This window comes from Anoplophora glabripennis, unplaced genomic scaffold (genome assembly GCF_000390285.2).
Source record: "Anoplophora glabripennis isolate ALB-LARVAE unplaced genomic scaffold, Agla_2.0 scaffold57, whole genome shotgun sequence".
Taxonomy (NCBI): Eukaryota; Metazoa; Arthropoda; class Insecta; order Coleoptera; family Cerambycidae; genus Anoplophora; species Anoplophora glabripennis.
In genome coordinates this window covers 1,614,494-1,628,883 of record NW_019416296.1, presented here as the reverse complement: position 1 = coordinate 1,628,883, position 14,390 = coordinate 1,614,494, and the positions used below count along the sequence as shown (strand labels likewise).

The 14,390-nt window shown below is 33.3% G+C and overlaps 1 protein-coding gene across 1 annotated transcript in view; it reads right to left on the bottom strand.

The window, feature by feature from the left end:
- The window catches only part of LOC108917509, a 107,963-nt gene that overhangs the window by 32,314 nt on the left and 61,259 nt on the right, over positions 1-14,390 (bottom strand). Inside the window, exon 3 of the mRNA XM_023453967.1 lies at positions 3,997-4,107. Within this exon, the coding sequence (XP_023309735.1) occupies positions 3,997-4,107 (111 nt within the window). The remainder of the gene's footprint in view (positions 1-3,996; positions 4,108-14,390) is intronic.

The following is a 14,390-nucleotide window of genomic DNA, read 5'->3' as shown; positions in this document are numbered from 1 at the left end:
AAATCCATAAACGATATCAAAATTTTGTAAGAGGCAAAAAATCTTCTAAAATAGTGCTTATTTTTAAAAATATAAATTCTGTCGTCATTGGCGTACATACAAAAAAGTTACGGGATAGCCAGTGGCGCACAGGCACTAGAAAGAGAACATCCTGTATATGTATTCTCACCAAATTCTATATTTACATTGCCCTTATATAAAAAAATATGTGTACCAAATTTGAAGTTTATAAGAAAAACAGTTTTCAAATTATTTGAAAAAACTAGGTTATCTGTTCTACGTTTAGAAGGCTATATCTCAGTAGGCGTGCACTTTTGTATATAGGTAAGTTAGGCTAAATAGTCTTGTTTTCATCCAAGGAACCTGTGATCAAGCGTTGTCCATCCTTTTCAGGGACACCCTGTATATAATTTACATCAAGTTTCTGGATATACAACAGTTCTGTTATGGTTTCGAATTTTGATACAAAATACAAATTTCTTCGATGCTGGCCATAAAAACATATAAATACAGGGTCGGAAAGTCCCCATGGTTCATTCCGCCGTTACGTGAGGGCGATAAAGTAAGTCATAGAAATCCGTGCGATAGAGAAAGATGGCTATAACGAAGGCGTCTAATAGTCACCGCCCATTTCGCCCTTCCACAAATAAGAAGTGGATCTTATTTGTGGAAGGGCGAAATGGGCGGTGACTATTAGACGGCTTCATTACAGATATCTTTCTCTATCGCACGGATTTCTATGACTTTCTTGATCGCTGTCACGTAACGGCCGATGAACCATGGGGACTTTCCGACCCTGTATATTCTACAACATCGAATAATCTCAAGATATACATATGTATAAAAAAATACACTGTAAAGTCGTAAGTCCATTGACATATAGCTGTAGATATTTTATTCATGAATGTACAGGGTATTCTTACAAATATAATTTTGTAAAATAAAATCAAAAAGGAGGGGAAACGTGTACAAAACGATCTCTCTAAGGAAAAACTACCACAAAATTTATGTTTTCTGCATTTACATCAAAAACCATTAATTTTTTAATAGTAACATTCACTAGCTTCTATTTCATGAGAGGATCATTTGTTTATCTGTAAATGACAAAGTTCTAAGAATAAAAATTTCCAACCACACTAAAGGATCATTTTGTACAGCGGGATGTACAAAATGATCCCATGAGGGTGGACAAAATGATCCACAAAAACATTTTTGACCCTGGTCTTTAATTGAATAAAACAAACATGTACAAATGCAAATTTATTTAAGGCCTTAACAAAAACAAAATATATAAATATTTACATCTGGCAAAATTTTTATAAAATGTCGATTATCTCGAAAACGGTTAGATTTAGCTACAGGCAAGCTTTAACATTTTAGATTTATTTTTAATTTATCTTGTCGATAATGCAATAATTATAGGGTCCAATTAAAATAACGAAGTTGACACCTATTTACGGTATAACCGGAAGTACAATATTAATGGCATTATTTTCAATGAAGAGAGCATATCTGATAACCCCGGTAAACAAAATTTCAGAGTCACACTGTCTTCGGTTCCTCTGAAACGTCTAATAGGCCTCTTACCGTGAAGAATATAATAAAATTTTTGATACGGTTTTGGTTTCAAGGTCAACTCTTCTATATTTTCTAAAAAAGCGCTACTCTGTAAAGTTGTAAAACAACTAGAATATCGCTGCAGAGATCTAATCCACATTCGCGAAATGTTCTCCCGGTAATTGAATGTCTGTAGCACGTCAAATACACAAGATAACGATTTAATTTAACCTGAAATTAATCTGAAATTTGTAACCAGCAGCGAGGCGCAAGCCGCTAATCTCTGCAGCCGACTTCCGCCTAAGCCTGAAGAACTCTATGAGCAATTACTCATACGCTGGAACGTCTGATGCCTATCGTGTATCGAGTAATAAACGCTCATAAGAAAAGGAATAAATTTAACAATCTGTAATTTTCACCGAGCGTAACATCCGGTCTGACACGTTTAGGTAAAAATTATGTCTGGACTTTAGGAACGTTCTCCCTATGTAAGTATAGTTAACCAAAGAAACACTTTAGACTAAAATATAGGTATCCGTTGTTTACACTGCTTTTTTTAGATGTTAAATATACATGTATATTTTTTGTAAAACGCAAATTACTTATTCTGGAAATAATGTGAAACCAAATTTCTTTGCAATTTCCCGTCAAAAGTTTGATAATGAAAGATACCTACAGTAGTTTCAATTACTTAATATTTTACGGTATCATTTTGGTAAACATATTAAAGAAACGTGCCTTGAATTCATTCAAAACCTTGGCAAAAATGTTGTCTAACTAATACCTTGGTATAGATTAGGTATCTACAGTGTTATTCTAGTTCTTCAAGAAATACATCTACAGTAGTTTCAATTGCTTAATACCTTATGGCGTCATTTTGGTAAACATATTAAAGAAATGTGCTTTGAATTCATTCAAAACCTTAGCAAAAATGTTATCTAACGATAACCTTGGTATAGATTAGGTATCTACAGTGTTATTCCCGTTTATCAAGAAAGATACCTACAGTGGTTTCAGTTGCTTAATAGGTATCTTACCGTGTCATTTTGGTAAACATGCCTTGAATTCATTCAAAACCTTAGCAAGAATATTGTCTAACTAAAACCTTGTTATATGTTAGATATCTACAGTGTTATTCTAGTTCTTCAAGAAAGATATCTACAGTAAACATATTAAAGAAACGTGCCTTGAATACAGTCAAAACCTTAGCAAAAATGTTGTCTAACTAAAACCTTGGTATAGGTTAGGTATCTACAGTGTTATTCCCGTTCATCAAGAAAGATACTTACAGTGGTTTCAGTTGCTTTAATACCTTACCGCGTCATTTTGGTAAACATATAAAGAAACTTGCCTTGAATTCATTCAAAACCTTAGCAAAAATATTGTCTAACTAAAACCTTGGTATATGTTAGGTATCTACAGTTATATTCTAGTTCTTCAAGAAATATATCTATAGTGGTTTCAATTGCTTAAACATATGAAGAAACGTGCCTTGAACTCATTCAAAACCTTAGCAAAATTGTTGTCTAATGAAACTTGGTATGCATAACTAAAATTTGGAGATTATGTACATGCGAGATTACAGTTGCTTGATAACTTTAGCGATTTTTTTGTAAACATCTAAAAAATATGGCTTGAATTTATTCTAAAAATGTTACAATCAAAAACTTGATATACAGGGTGTTAATTAACCCGCTCGGGACGCCACTGGACTTAATAAATCTAATCAAGTTAGGGTTAAATTAGCTCCGTAAATAGCAATTTTTTTACAAAAGTTTAACACCCTGTATCTTCAAAACGAAGCATCTGCTGACCAATGTTTATATGAACTTTTTGTCTTAAAATCACTCAAATAATCGTCTGTTGAATTTATTGTACATATTAATTAACACCCTGTAGATTACATACACATCTGAATTCCCCTTTGGCGTATTTTTGGTAAATATTTAAAATATCGCATTAATTTTATTCGAAATAGCAGCAAAAATTTTCATGCCAAAAAAGTTGATCTGGGCGAGATTTTTACGGTGATATACCACTTGCTTTACAATTTTGCGTAATCTTTTCTGGTAAATAACTAATAAATATGTCATCAATTTATTCGAACCTATGTAGCAATATGTTACATAACCAAAAAATCTTACATACATTAGATACTTGCAATAATATTATATATGGCTTTGACTTTATTGGAGACAGTAAGAAAAATATAGTATGGTCAAAGATTCCACTTTTTTTCCGTAAATATGTAAATACATAAGGTACGTTTCATAACATTCTATTTACTTTATTTTTACCTACTTTACAACGCTTTCTTGTAAATATCTAAAAAACATGTTGAGTTTATTCGAAATGTAGTGAAAATAACGATGAATTTAAATTAATCTATTTCTCCTGTAATTTAAATGTAATAAAATCAAAAAATTTGTATATTCTTACCTATAAAAGATATTTCTTTGCTGGGATGGATTATTTGACCTTTGAGTGGTAGAAACACAAAGGGTATTTGTTGAGAAGTTGACCCACCGACAAATGGAGCTAGGACACATTCTGAAAAAAATTAGAAATTGTTATATATTTTTGAAACGTAGCTACACGGATTGCAAAATATTTGTAATGTTTTGTTTTAAATGAGTGCAAGTAAAATTCACTTTTGTTTAATTTAAAATATTCTTATTGCTATTTTTAACCAACAGGAGCAATTTTATATAATAATTTTCTCATTATCGACATTTTAACACAACAAATTTGTTTTTTTTTTTGCAATAGGTACTACTAAACAAATAAATAGCAAAACTATTATGTCTGAATAGTGTTTGTATATTTGGTACAATGTTTAAAAATTCTCTAGCACGGAATGGTAATCTTGCAACACATGACACCTTTATATTTACATAACAGACAAGTATTTTAATGTATTCGCCAGCACAGGACCATCGGCAAGGTTTGTAAATCATTAAGTCAATGTGTCAGTAATCAAACGGGCAGTTATACATAATTAACGGTACCGTTTTTAGTAGTTATTTTAGCATATTCACACTGAATTGGCCTGGAGGTAGAATGGAAATAGCCTGAGATGGTTTATTCTAGATCGTTAAGCTATTATTGTAAAAAAAAATAATGAAATTCGACATTTTTCAGCTCTTTCGAAATTCAAGTTTTGAGATTTCGTAATTATTTTAGCCTTTGTGCACACTTTAGGCAAAGTTATTAGCCCTGACGCCAATAAACTTGTACTTTTGTCACTCTTTGTACAAAGTAACTGAATTAGAAAAACTGTTCGAGGAGTCATATAATTTGTTTTTCAAGAGTACTAGTTTTTCAAATAAATTGCTGGCCTACGTTGGCCATATGACACCGAAGAATCCGAGCATCTCCCAAGAGTTCAACAGGCTACTACTATAATCAATTGCAGTTCTGATTGCTTCGCACAACTCACAGGGATCTCATCTGGCATCTGCCGAACCCGTTACCACTTTCGACGCGATACATCTCACATACACTCGATAGAAAAATATTCACGGTGTAGATACCTTGGGAAAAATCTTTTTTACAGTACAGGGTGTTTCATAACTCTACTGACACAGAGCAGGCACGTGTAGAGGATCTTAAAATATACCGATTTGTTATGTAACATTTTTTTCTGGGATGTACCGTTGAAGAGATATTGGCCTCTGAAGATGAGTGTTAACTTTTGAAAAACTATAATATTTCAGCAATGCCGTAACATGGAGCAACCAAATTTGGTTCATGATTTGCGTTTATTGTTATCTTTAATTGGCAAAAATATGAAGTTGTTGGAAGCCCAGTAAGGGCCGGACTAGGGGTAGGGCGCCCTTAAAATGATATCGATTTTTTATCAGTTTGCCAATTATTAAATAGTTTTACCAGTTTTAAAGGAAATTTAATTTTAAAAATTTTTGTATTCTTACATATTTTTCGAAAAAATAACAGTTTTTGAGAAAATCGGTATTTTGTGAAACAGCGTAATTACTAATTGAATCGGACAAAGAGTGAAGTATGAAGTTTTACAGCTATAGTAGGTTATGATTTCATGTATCATTTTTGACGGAGCGAAAATTATATTCGTATGATTGGTTGTTCACAAAGTAAAATACTTACCATTAGTATCCCAACAATTTCATTGTAAAATTGTTCTCTATGTTGAAAGTGACATGATTTCACCGTATATGAACGTAAATACAATAACTGGGATACATCGACGAGGTTTGAGAAGCAGTTTTTATTAAGCGTACGATCAAAATAACCAGCAGCTAACCGGAAAATAATTAAAATGCCGGTTTCCTTCTCTACGAAGAGAACAGTTAACACTTTTTAATATTCCACTAATGACAATGACTGAACATTTGTGCGTTTTAGAGTGTGTTTATTATTTAGAGCAGAACAAATAAGTTAATTGGCGTTTGCATGGAGATGTGTACGATATTCCATCTTTTGTTTTGTAATGATATCTTGAATTCATAAAGAACGTGATTAAGAACAAAGAAGACGAAAGAAAATTAATACAACTTTGAATATGAAATTAGAACAGTGCAGCAATCTACCAGTAATTGATTTTAAACAAAATATAGGGGGAATATCGATGAAAAATTGTAGCAGAATACCACCTCATTGTCACAATCAAATCGATCAACGGCTGACTGAAATGTTTGAAGATGAGACGCCTAGGCAAGTGAGGTATCCCGACCTCACTCCATTAGATGTTTATGTTTAGGGAGTAATAAAGCAAAAAGTTTAAGTAACACTTTACAACTAACAAAGTAGAACCTGCAAAACAGCATTATAAACAAATTGTCCCAGGGTCAGGCAAAAGCCGCTCGGAATTCGTTCTTTTTGCATTAAGTAGAGTTTATTTTTACGGTAATTAAAAAAAAAACGAAATCACCAACACCTATTTCTTCCCAAGACAGCTTTTTTTATGTAACGTTAATTGTTAATCAACTATTGGACCGGGATTTTAGAGACAAATAAAGAAAGGGTTAATTTTTTATTTTCTCGTCGCGCCTGAGATTTTTTACTTGAGCGCTTCAAATTCTTTTTAACATTTCAGCTTTTTCTTATCATTTTGACGTGTAGAATCCATTCCTGGAGTTTGGTGCGTTTCTCCCGATTCCCCCTGTATATCGTATTATTGATTTTAGTCTATATTTCATTATTAGATATTCATATTCGGTTTCTAAAAAACCGTGCCAGGACCTTGTAGAGAATTCATTCAAGTTTCTGAAACCCACCGTCGATTTTCTGTACAACCATTGGTTTCTGAGATATCGATGAACAAAGAGAAAATGATCCATTTTCATTCAAAGTCCGATAGCTCAGCGAGAAATGGTCGTATCGAGACAAAAGAAAAAAGAAATTGAAGCTAAATGAACAACCTATCTAATCCATAAGGTGGTTAAGTTGGAAAAAATTTTTTTCGTACACCAAAAATAAGATCGAAAAAAATTTCAAAAAAAATGGGAAAAAATTTTTTTCAAGATATTCATTAAGATTGCGCGATACGTGTTACTTGAAAAAATTTTTTTAATTTTTTTTTGCAAGATCCAAAAATTAGAATCTTCAAGCTTCAAATTGCTTTTTTTTTACTCCAATACGACCATTTTTATCAAAGATACAGCCATTTGAAAAATCGGCGAAAATTTAGATTTTTTTTTGATCCCTTAATTTTTTCCACTAGTGTACTTGTATATCAAATTGACCGGTTGGCTAAACAATTTAATCAGTCATGTAAGTTAAGTAATCGTCACGTATTTATAACAGTTTGAGCTCAAAGCATTGACAAAATTATGTAATTGTTCGTCGAAGGGTAATTTTTCTCTGAACTATTTGTTTATCTCTTGTCACATCTAGTTATGCGATGGCAGCACGCGGAAGTCAGTGACAAATATCCACATCATCTGCCAGTCTATTGCCATTTACAATTTCTGCTTTACGGTACCGGCGAGAGAGATATACGGTTACACCATCAAGTTGTGTATCAGCTTTTAATAAAGTGTGCAGAAAGACAACTGTTGTAACTGTATATCTATAAGGTTGAAATATTAGTTTTGCAGATTTTCGAACTTTTATTATATGGTGACAAATGCAGTGAGAAATCTGCACTGTTATCTTTATGCGGCTGGAAAAAATCGCGACTAGATGCAGAAACAGAATATACAGGATGATCCTACGAAAATCTGATCCTTTTGAAAAGTTACACAGACAGAATTTAAAAAAATGTATTTCCATACAGATGCCCCCTTTTTAAAAACGTTAAATGTAAATATAGATTAGTAATACCTTATTTGAAATTTTTAAATAATTAGCAAATTATGGGTAAACAAAATCTTTAAATTAATGGTATGCTCTAAATTTGCGTTTAATTGTAAAATGTGGAATGTGAGATATCTTTTAGAGAAAATATGAATGTATCTCATTGTCACATGACTTTATTGTAAAAACTCACTGTTTATACAGGCATAAAAGTATGGGAACCCCAAAAAATGTCGCGAGATATGCATTTTCTGAAGAAACCAAAAATAGGGAAAGCTACGATTTTTCCCTGGCTATTCAATGCTGACCATGCCATGGCCACTTGATTTTTTAAATCCTCGGATTCGTGATCAGCGAATTCGAAAACCTCCGTATACAAAATTTGGTGACAATCGGTTAACTTTCAAAAATTTTGTCCGCCATCTTGATTTCGCCCCCATTTTCAAATTTTTGGAATGGTCAAGGTCATATCTGAACGTAAAATTTTCCGCTCTTTCTATTTCCGGGGTCGAAAAGGGGGGTTCCCATTTAAAAAAATCGTATTGATCCCATAATGACCACGTGGTCAGTGATCAGTGGTCATAGCATGGCCATCATTGAATAGTCAGGGAAAAATATAAACTTTCCCTATACTTTTTCCGGAAAATGTATATCTCGCGAGATTTTTTGGGGTTCTCATACTTTTATGCCACACTGTATATAAATTATTGCTAGCTTTAGCTAGGAATTTGATCTGCCTTTGCTGTTCCCGGGCTAGGTTCTATGGGAGCGGGCTCGCTATCAGTACCCGTAGGCCCACCCTGATGTTCATTTCGGTTCTTTTTGTTGATTCTAAGGTCACTATGGACGAAAAAAATTTTCGCCACACCTGATTGTTTACTTATACCTATTAATATTTGCTTCAAATCGACCTTTGTTGATACTTCTTTGATTTGCTGCAGCGAGATTCGAATCAACAGTAGAATACCCTAGATCAGGGGTCGGCAAACTTTTAAGCCGGAAGAGCCATCTGCAATAGAAATATCAATTTCATGAATTTCAAAGACCCACGAATTTTTATTTCTGCTTTTACATTTTATTTCAAATTTAAATCGGATACGGAAGTTTATACGCATCTTTATGTGTACTTGTGTGCTGCTTGTCCGTCCGCTTTAACTTTTAATTTTTACAGGAACTTGAAGAGCCGCAATTGTCTCTCGAAAGAGCCGCATGCGGCTCGCGAGCCGCAGTTTGCCGACCCTTGAGCTAGTACCATGCGAAACATCGCCATAATTTTTAAAATGTTGTCACCGCCGTTGTTAGGGGTGAAAATTCGAAATATTTAGAATTATTCAAATTTCGTGGCTGAAAACGTACATAGGTATTGTATTTTTGAAACCGAGTGAGTTGCGCGAAACTAAATCTGTACAGGATATAGCTAGTGCCCGAGATCGATCCAGTCTAAGTTTTGAGTAGCGCTTAAGACACTTGGACTACCCCAGCTCTTATTACTGCGCTACTACACTTTAACTTTACGTAACATAAAAATCTTAATAATATCTACGTTGACTTAAAATTATGTCAACATGAGTTATATGCTGACATAGAGTTACAGATAGATTATTATTACAGTACCTACATCGCAGATTTTCAGTATCTGCTAAATTCATATAAAATTTATGAATGTCAGAATAGTATTTTGTTTTCTTACTCCAAAATATTGAGCATAACTTATTAAAACTTCAATTTTTATTATTACGTATAAAACTAATTGTCTCTCAGTACTCTTGGTCAGGGTGTTATCAGGCAAAGTCAAACCTAAGTCTCATTCGATCCAGTAATCCTATCCTATATATCCACTGCCCCTCATCTCCCGATCTTCCCCCACTACTAACTCGAGCGCCTGACCGTTTTTGAGCATGTTTGTAGAAATTTTTCACCTATTTCGCATCATTTTATCGGAAAACTAGAATATACGTTTTGTAGCATTATATACCTTTACTTTAAAAATCCGGCTGAAAATACAAATCGGACCACCTCCAACTAATCCAGAAATTTTGCAAAATAGTGCACCAAAAACTAATGGTCCGACAGCGGCTGCTTTTGTGGACAGGGTCAGCTCTACAACTTAAAAAATGAATTTGAAAAAGAACGCTAAATTTTCCGTTTCCTTCGTTTCTAATTATCCGATCGAATCCATCGACCTCTCGTTTTATTCGTATTTCGATTCTCTGCAAATTGTCTCTTTATAGCATTCAGATTGCTTCGTTAGTTTACGTTTTATAAGCAAAAAAACTAAAAGAAATGCGTTTTTTTGTTTATAAAAAAATTAATTAATGATAAATTGGAGTAGGAAACATATAAGCATATATCTACAGACTGTCTTTTATATGATGGCAAAGTCCATTTGGTACTACTTAGTATTTTTGTCACAAAATCACTGATTTAAATGCTCTATTGATTGGCCTATATTTCTCCCAATGCCCTTTTAGATTCACTACAAAATTTTGTTCAGCGAATTCATTACTGTCAGGAGGTAAATGGTAAACATTTGAGCACCTTAAGAAATAGAATTCCAAAGAAAATATTTGTTGTTTATTAAAAGTTGTTTCCTCTCTTTTTTTATTCTGGCATAACTCTTGCTTTCATAAAATTTAAAATGCATTTTTTCGTTTCATGCATTTTTATTAACCCTGATGCTTTTTTATTTTCTGTAAGAATTTGGGTCTCTTTTGCTCTTATGAGAGTAGTAAAAAGTTATTTTCAAAATTCGATATCTCGAAAAAGGTTAATTTAGGTACCTACATGATATGCCATAATATAAATTTTGTTTAGAATTTCGAGAAGAATTGAAATATTGAATAATATACAGGATGTTCCCTTAAAGAAAAAGCAACTTTATTTTTTCTTGACTTTTTGACTGATCCTGTATCCTTAAATTTTTCTTTATTGTAATAGATTTTAAAAAACCCTAAAACGTTTATGTCTTATGATTTTTTGATACATATCTTACTGTAAGAGCATTGGCGGCCCGTGGGTTTGAATACAGGGGGGCGCATTTTGAAAAGCCGCAGGCGAAAAATTTTAAGGAATTTGAAGGTCATTGTGTTTTGCAAGTACCCCAAAATGAATACTGTCAGTGTGTACAGTAGCTACTTAGGTACAATGCGAGAAATAAAATTCCAACGTGTGGGGGCTGAAGTGGATAATCGATCAACCAACCCAGTTACGATATAATTATGTAGATTACTGTAATAGTTCATTCTGTATAGTTTTTGAAGTTCCTTTAAAAACATGGGCATCACTAAGATGTTTATCTAAAACGGGATCAATTTTTGCACTATAGTCTATCAGTTCTAAAAATACCCCTTTGTTTACCGAGTCACTTTTTTTATTATGTCCACGAAGAGAAAGGTTACATGTACCACATAGTTTTAAGATATTTAAAATTTTTGAAAGAAGCAATCGATTTTTCTTAACTGNGCAGGCCGCATTTGCGCCCAGGAACGACTTATGTTGGTAGGCCCTAACCACCATTCAGTGCAGGAATGAGGGAAACCTGGAAAACCTCATTAATTAGAGGGGTGGTCAAATGCCAACCGGTGTCAATCTCTCACATTGACCCAAGCCAACATTCTTCCACCCTACCATACCTGCACAGAGGGTGCCAATCCTCCGTACAAGCATAGTTAATCTACGGTCTACCGGCCGCGGGATTCGAATTTAAGTACTGACGCCTTAAACCGTGCGGCTATCGACCGTGTACAAACTATCTTCTATATGATGGCACAGTCCATTTGCTACTAGTATTTTTGTCACAAAATCAGGAGGTAAATGGTTAACACTTTGAGCACCTCATAAAATAGAATTCCAAAGAAAATATTTGTTGTTTATTAAAAGTTGTTTTCTCTCTTTTTTATTCTGGCATAACTATTGTTATCATAAAATTTAAAATAAGTTTTTTCGTTTCATGAATTTTTATCAACCCTGAACTATTATGTTTTTATTTTCTGTAAAAAACTAATAATAAAATTAAATCATATAAAATAAATATCCATAATTTGGGGCTCTTTTGCTCTTATAAATTTGAGAGTAGTAAAAATTATTTTCAAAGTTCGATATCTCGAAAACGGTTAATTTAGGTACATGAGGTACCATATGAATTTTGTTTAGAATTTCGAGAAGAATTGAAATATGGAATAATTTACAGGGTATTCCTTTAAAGAAAAAGCAACTTTGTTTTTTCATGACTTTTTAACTGATCCTGTATACTTATGTAAACCTTGTGATCCTGTATACTGTAAAATGTTTATGTCTTATGATTTTTTGATAGATATAGGAGATAATCGACCGTTTCTATACATATCAGCAACCCTGTATAATGAAAATTTGAATATCTCATTGTCACTATTTCCCCACTTGGAATATGGTAAATAAAAAAAATAAACTATGCTATTTATTGATTTGATTTTTTAAGCATTTCGTAATTTTAGAACACTAATACAAGTAATATAGTCTTTAGCGGCTAGCTAATATGGTTAGCATTGGCACAAGCCTCTCACGAATGCCCGCTTCATGACAACGCTCCTCGATCGTGATGATGCCGACCTGCCTCAAGATCAAAACATCAAGCGACCTTCACTTCCCGACGACCTCCACACATACGGGCTGCGGAAACGCGTTGGTAACCGCTACCCGATTTGTGTCACTGTCCTCTCGTAAGTCATAAACGTATTCCTTCATTTGTTATTTTTCCAGGCGGTCTAATTGTGTCCAAAATAAACATCTAACGTTTAATGAAGAAATATAAATACTCTTGCAAATGATACTGAAATGTCGTCACTTTAGAGGTAGATTATGAGACGCCCCAAAGGTTTCGAACGACAAGAGAATGCATATTCAGCTCTTTTTTTTGGTTGGTTGTAAGACTGATTCAAATTTCATTTTATAATATCTAAAATTCTATTTTTATTTGAAAATTGAATGTCCTTTCCACCTTCTTCAGATGAAACAAGCAACAGAACCTTCATAAATGTTTACAAGCCAAGTGACAGCTGAGCTTAGGCAACCCAACATTGCACGATTGGTACTGGTACTACTGGTAACGAAAATTCCCTAAATATTGGCGTCACCAATGTTAATGACTCGTTACAATGAACCAATCACAGCCGATGAAACAGAATGTTGCATTTTAATGTGATCTTGATCTTATTGTGCTCTTGTCAATTTCTCTTAAAATGGGCTGATTTAGCATGTTTTTTAAACCATATCCGTATTCAGAAACTATACATAATAGTTAATATGCAAAGAATCAGAATTTTTTTCAGCAATTTCTTTCCTGAAAATAATGCATGAAAGCTCCGGAAAACGCACGGATGCCATATTATCAATTATAGTTATAGTCACACTCAAAAATTATTTCCTATAATATAATAATGTAAATGTACCTACCAACTGTTAGAAATGTTTAGAACCTTTTATTTATGAATCTCGTTAACGTTATATAACATCAGTAAACGCAGACGCATCGTTAAATTGACATATCACCTTTTAAGTGGTTCTGAAACTTTCTATAATTTATAATATAGCACGTTGCCACTAACAAATAGCGAATAAAACCACCTAAGGTGATTAGAAAAAGATCGCGAAGTAGTAATAAAACTGCAGTCAATTCAGATTAATAATTTTAGTATTTTTAAATTGTACGTTTATTATCTATTTTAATATGCTTTCTTACACAAGTAAAAAATCTTATTACGACCCAGAGCAACGGTTCCTCATCCAAGGATACCGAAACGGCTAAATAATATCAAAGTGCCGACAACGGAATATGCTGTTTCAATACAATGATCTGAAAAATATATTCAAACGGAACAAATTGAATACATTTGAATTGTATATATGTATTTCTAGAAGTATAAAATACTCTGCTATAAATATCACAGTTCTTCGGTTTTGTAACTGTACAGACGCTGGTTTAATATACAGGGTGATATTTCATAAAATTATATATTTGTTGAAAACGGGACATGTTTCGATTTGCGGAAAGACTTTATTTTAAATAAATAAAACTGAATACGATTAGAAGTAAACTGGAAAAACAATGAAACTTTCAACTATTTTGGATGGGACACTAGGTAGAAGGATTAGATATACAGGGTGTTAAAAAAAGTGTAAAATATTTCAGGAAGTAACAGTATGAACCAAAATAAGCGGAAAAGTCTTAATAAACATGGGTCCGCAAAGTAACGGTTGCGGAGATATGGACCATTATTCGTTTTTCAAACATTTTATTTTATTAGAAATAAACCGACAAAGAAAGCTTTTAACAAACAAGAAACAAAGTTACAGAAGATGTTCAAAGTGCCCTCCGTCCATTTCCAAATAAAGAAATCTAGAGGATTCAGATCAGGCGATCTTGGAGGCCATAAAACAGGTCCGGCCCTTCCTACCCATCTATGTGGAAAAGTTTGGTGTAAATGCTCTCTAACGGCCATGGAAAAATGAGCTGGAGCACCATCATGCTGGAACCACATTTGTTGCCTCTGATTCAAAGGAATGTCTTCCAAAAACTCATACAG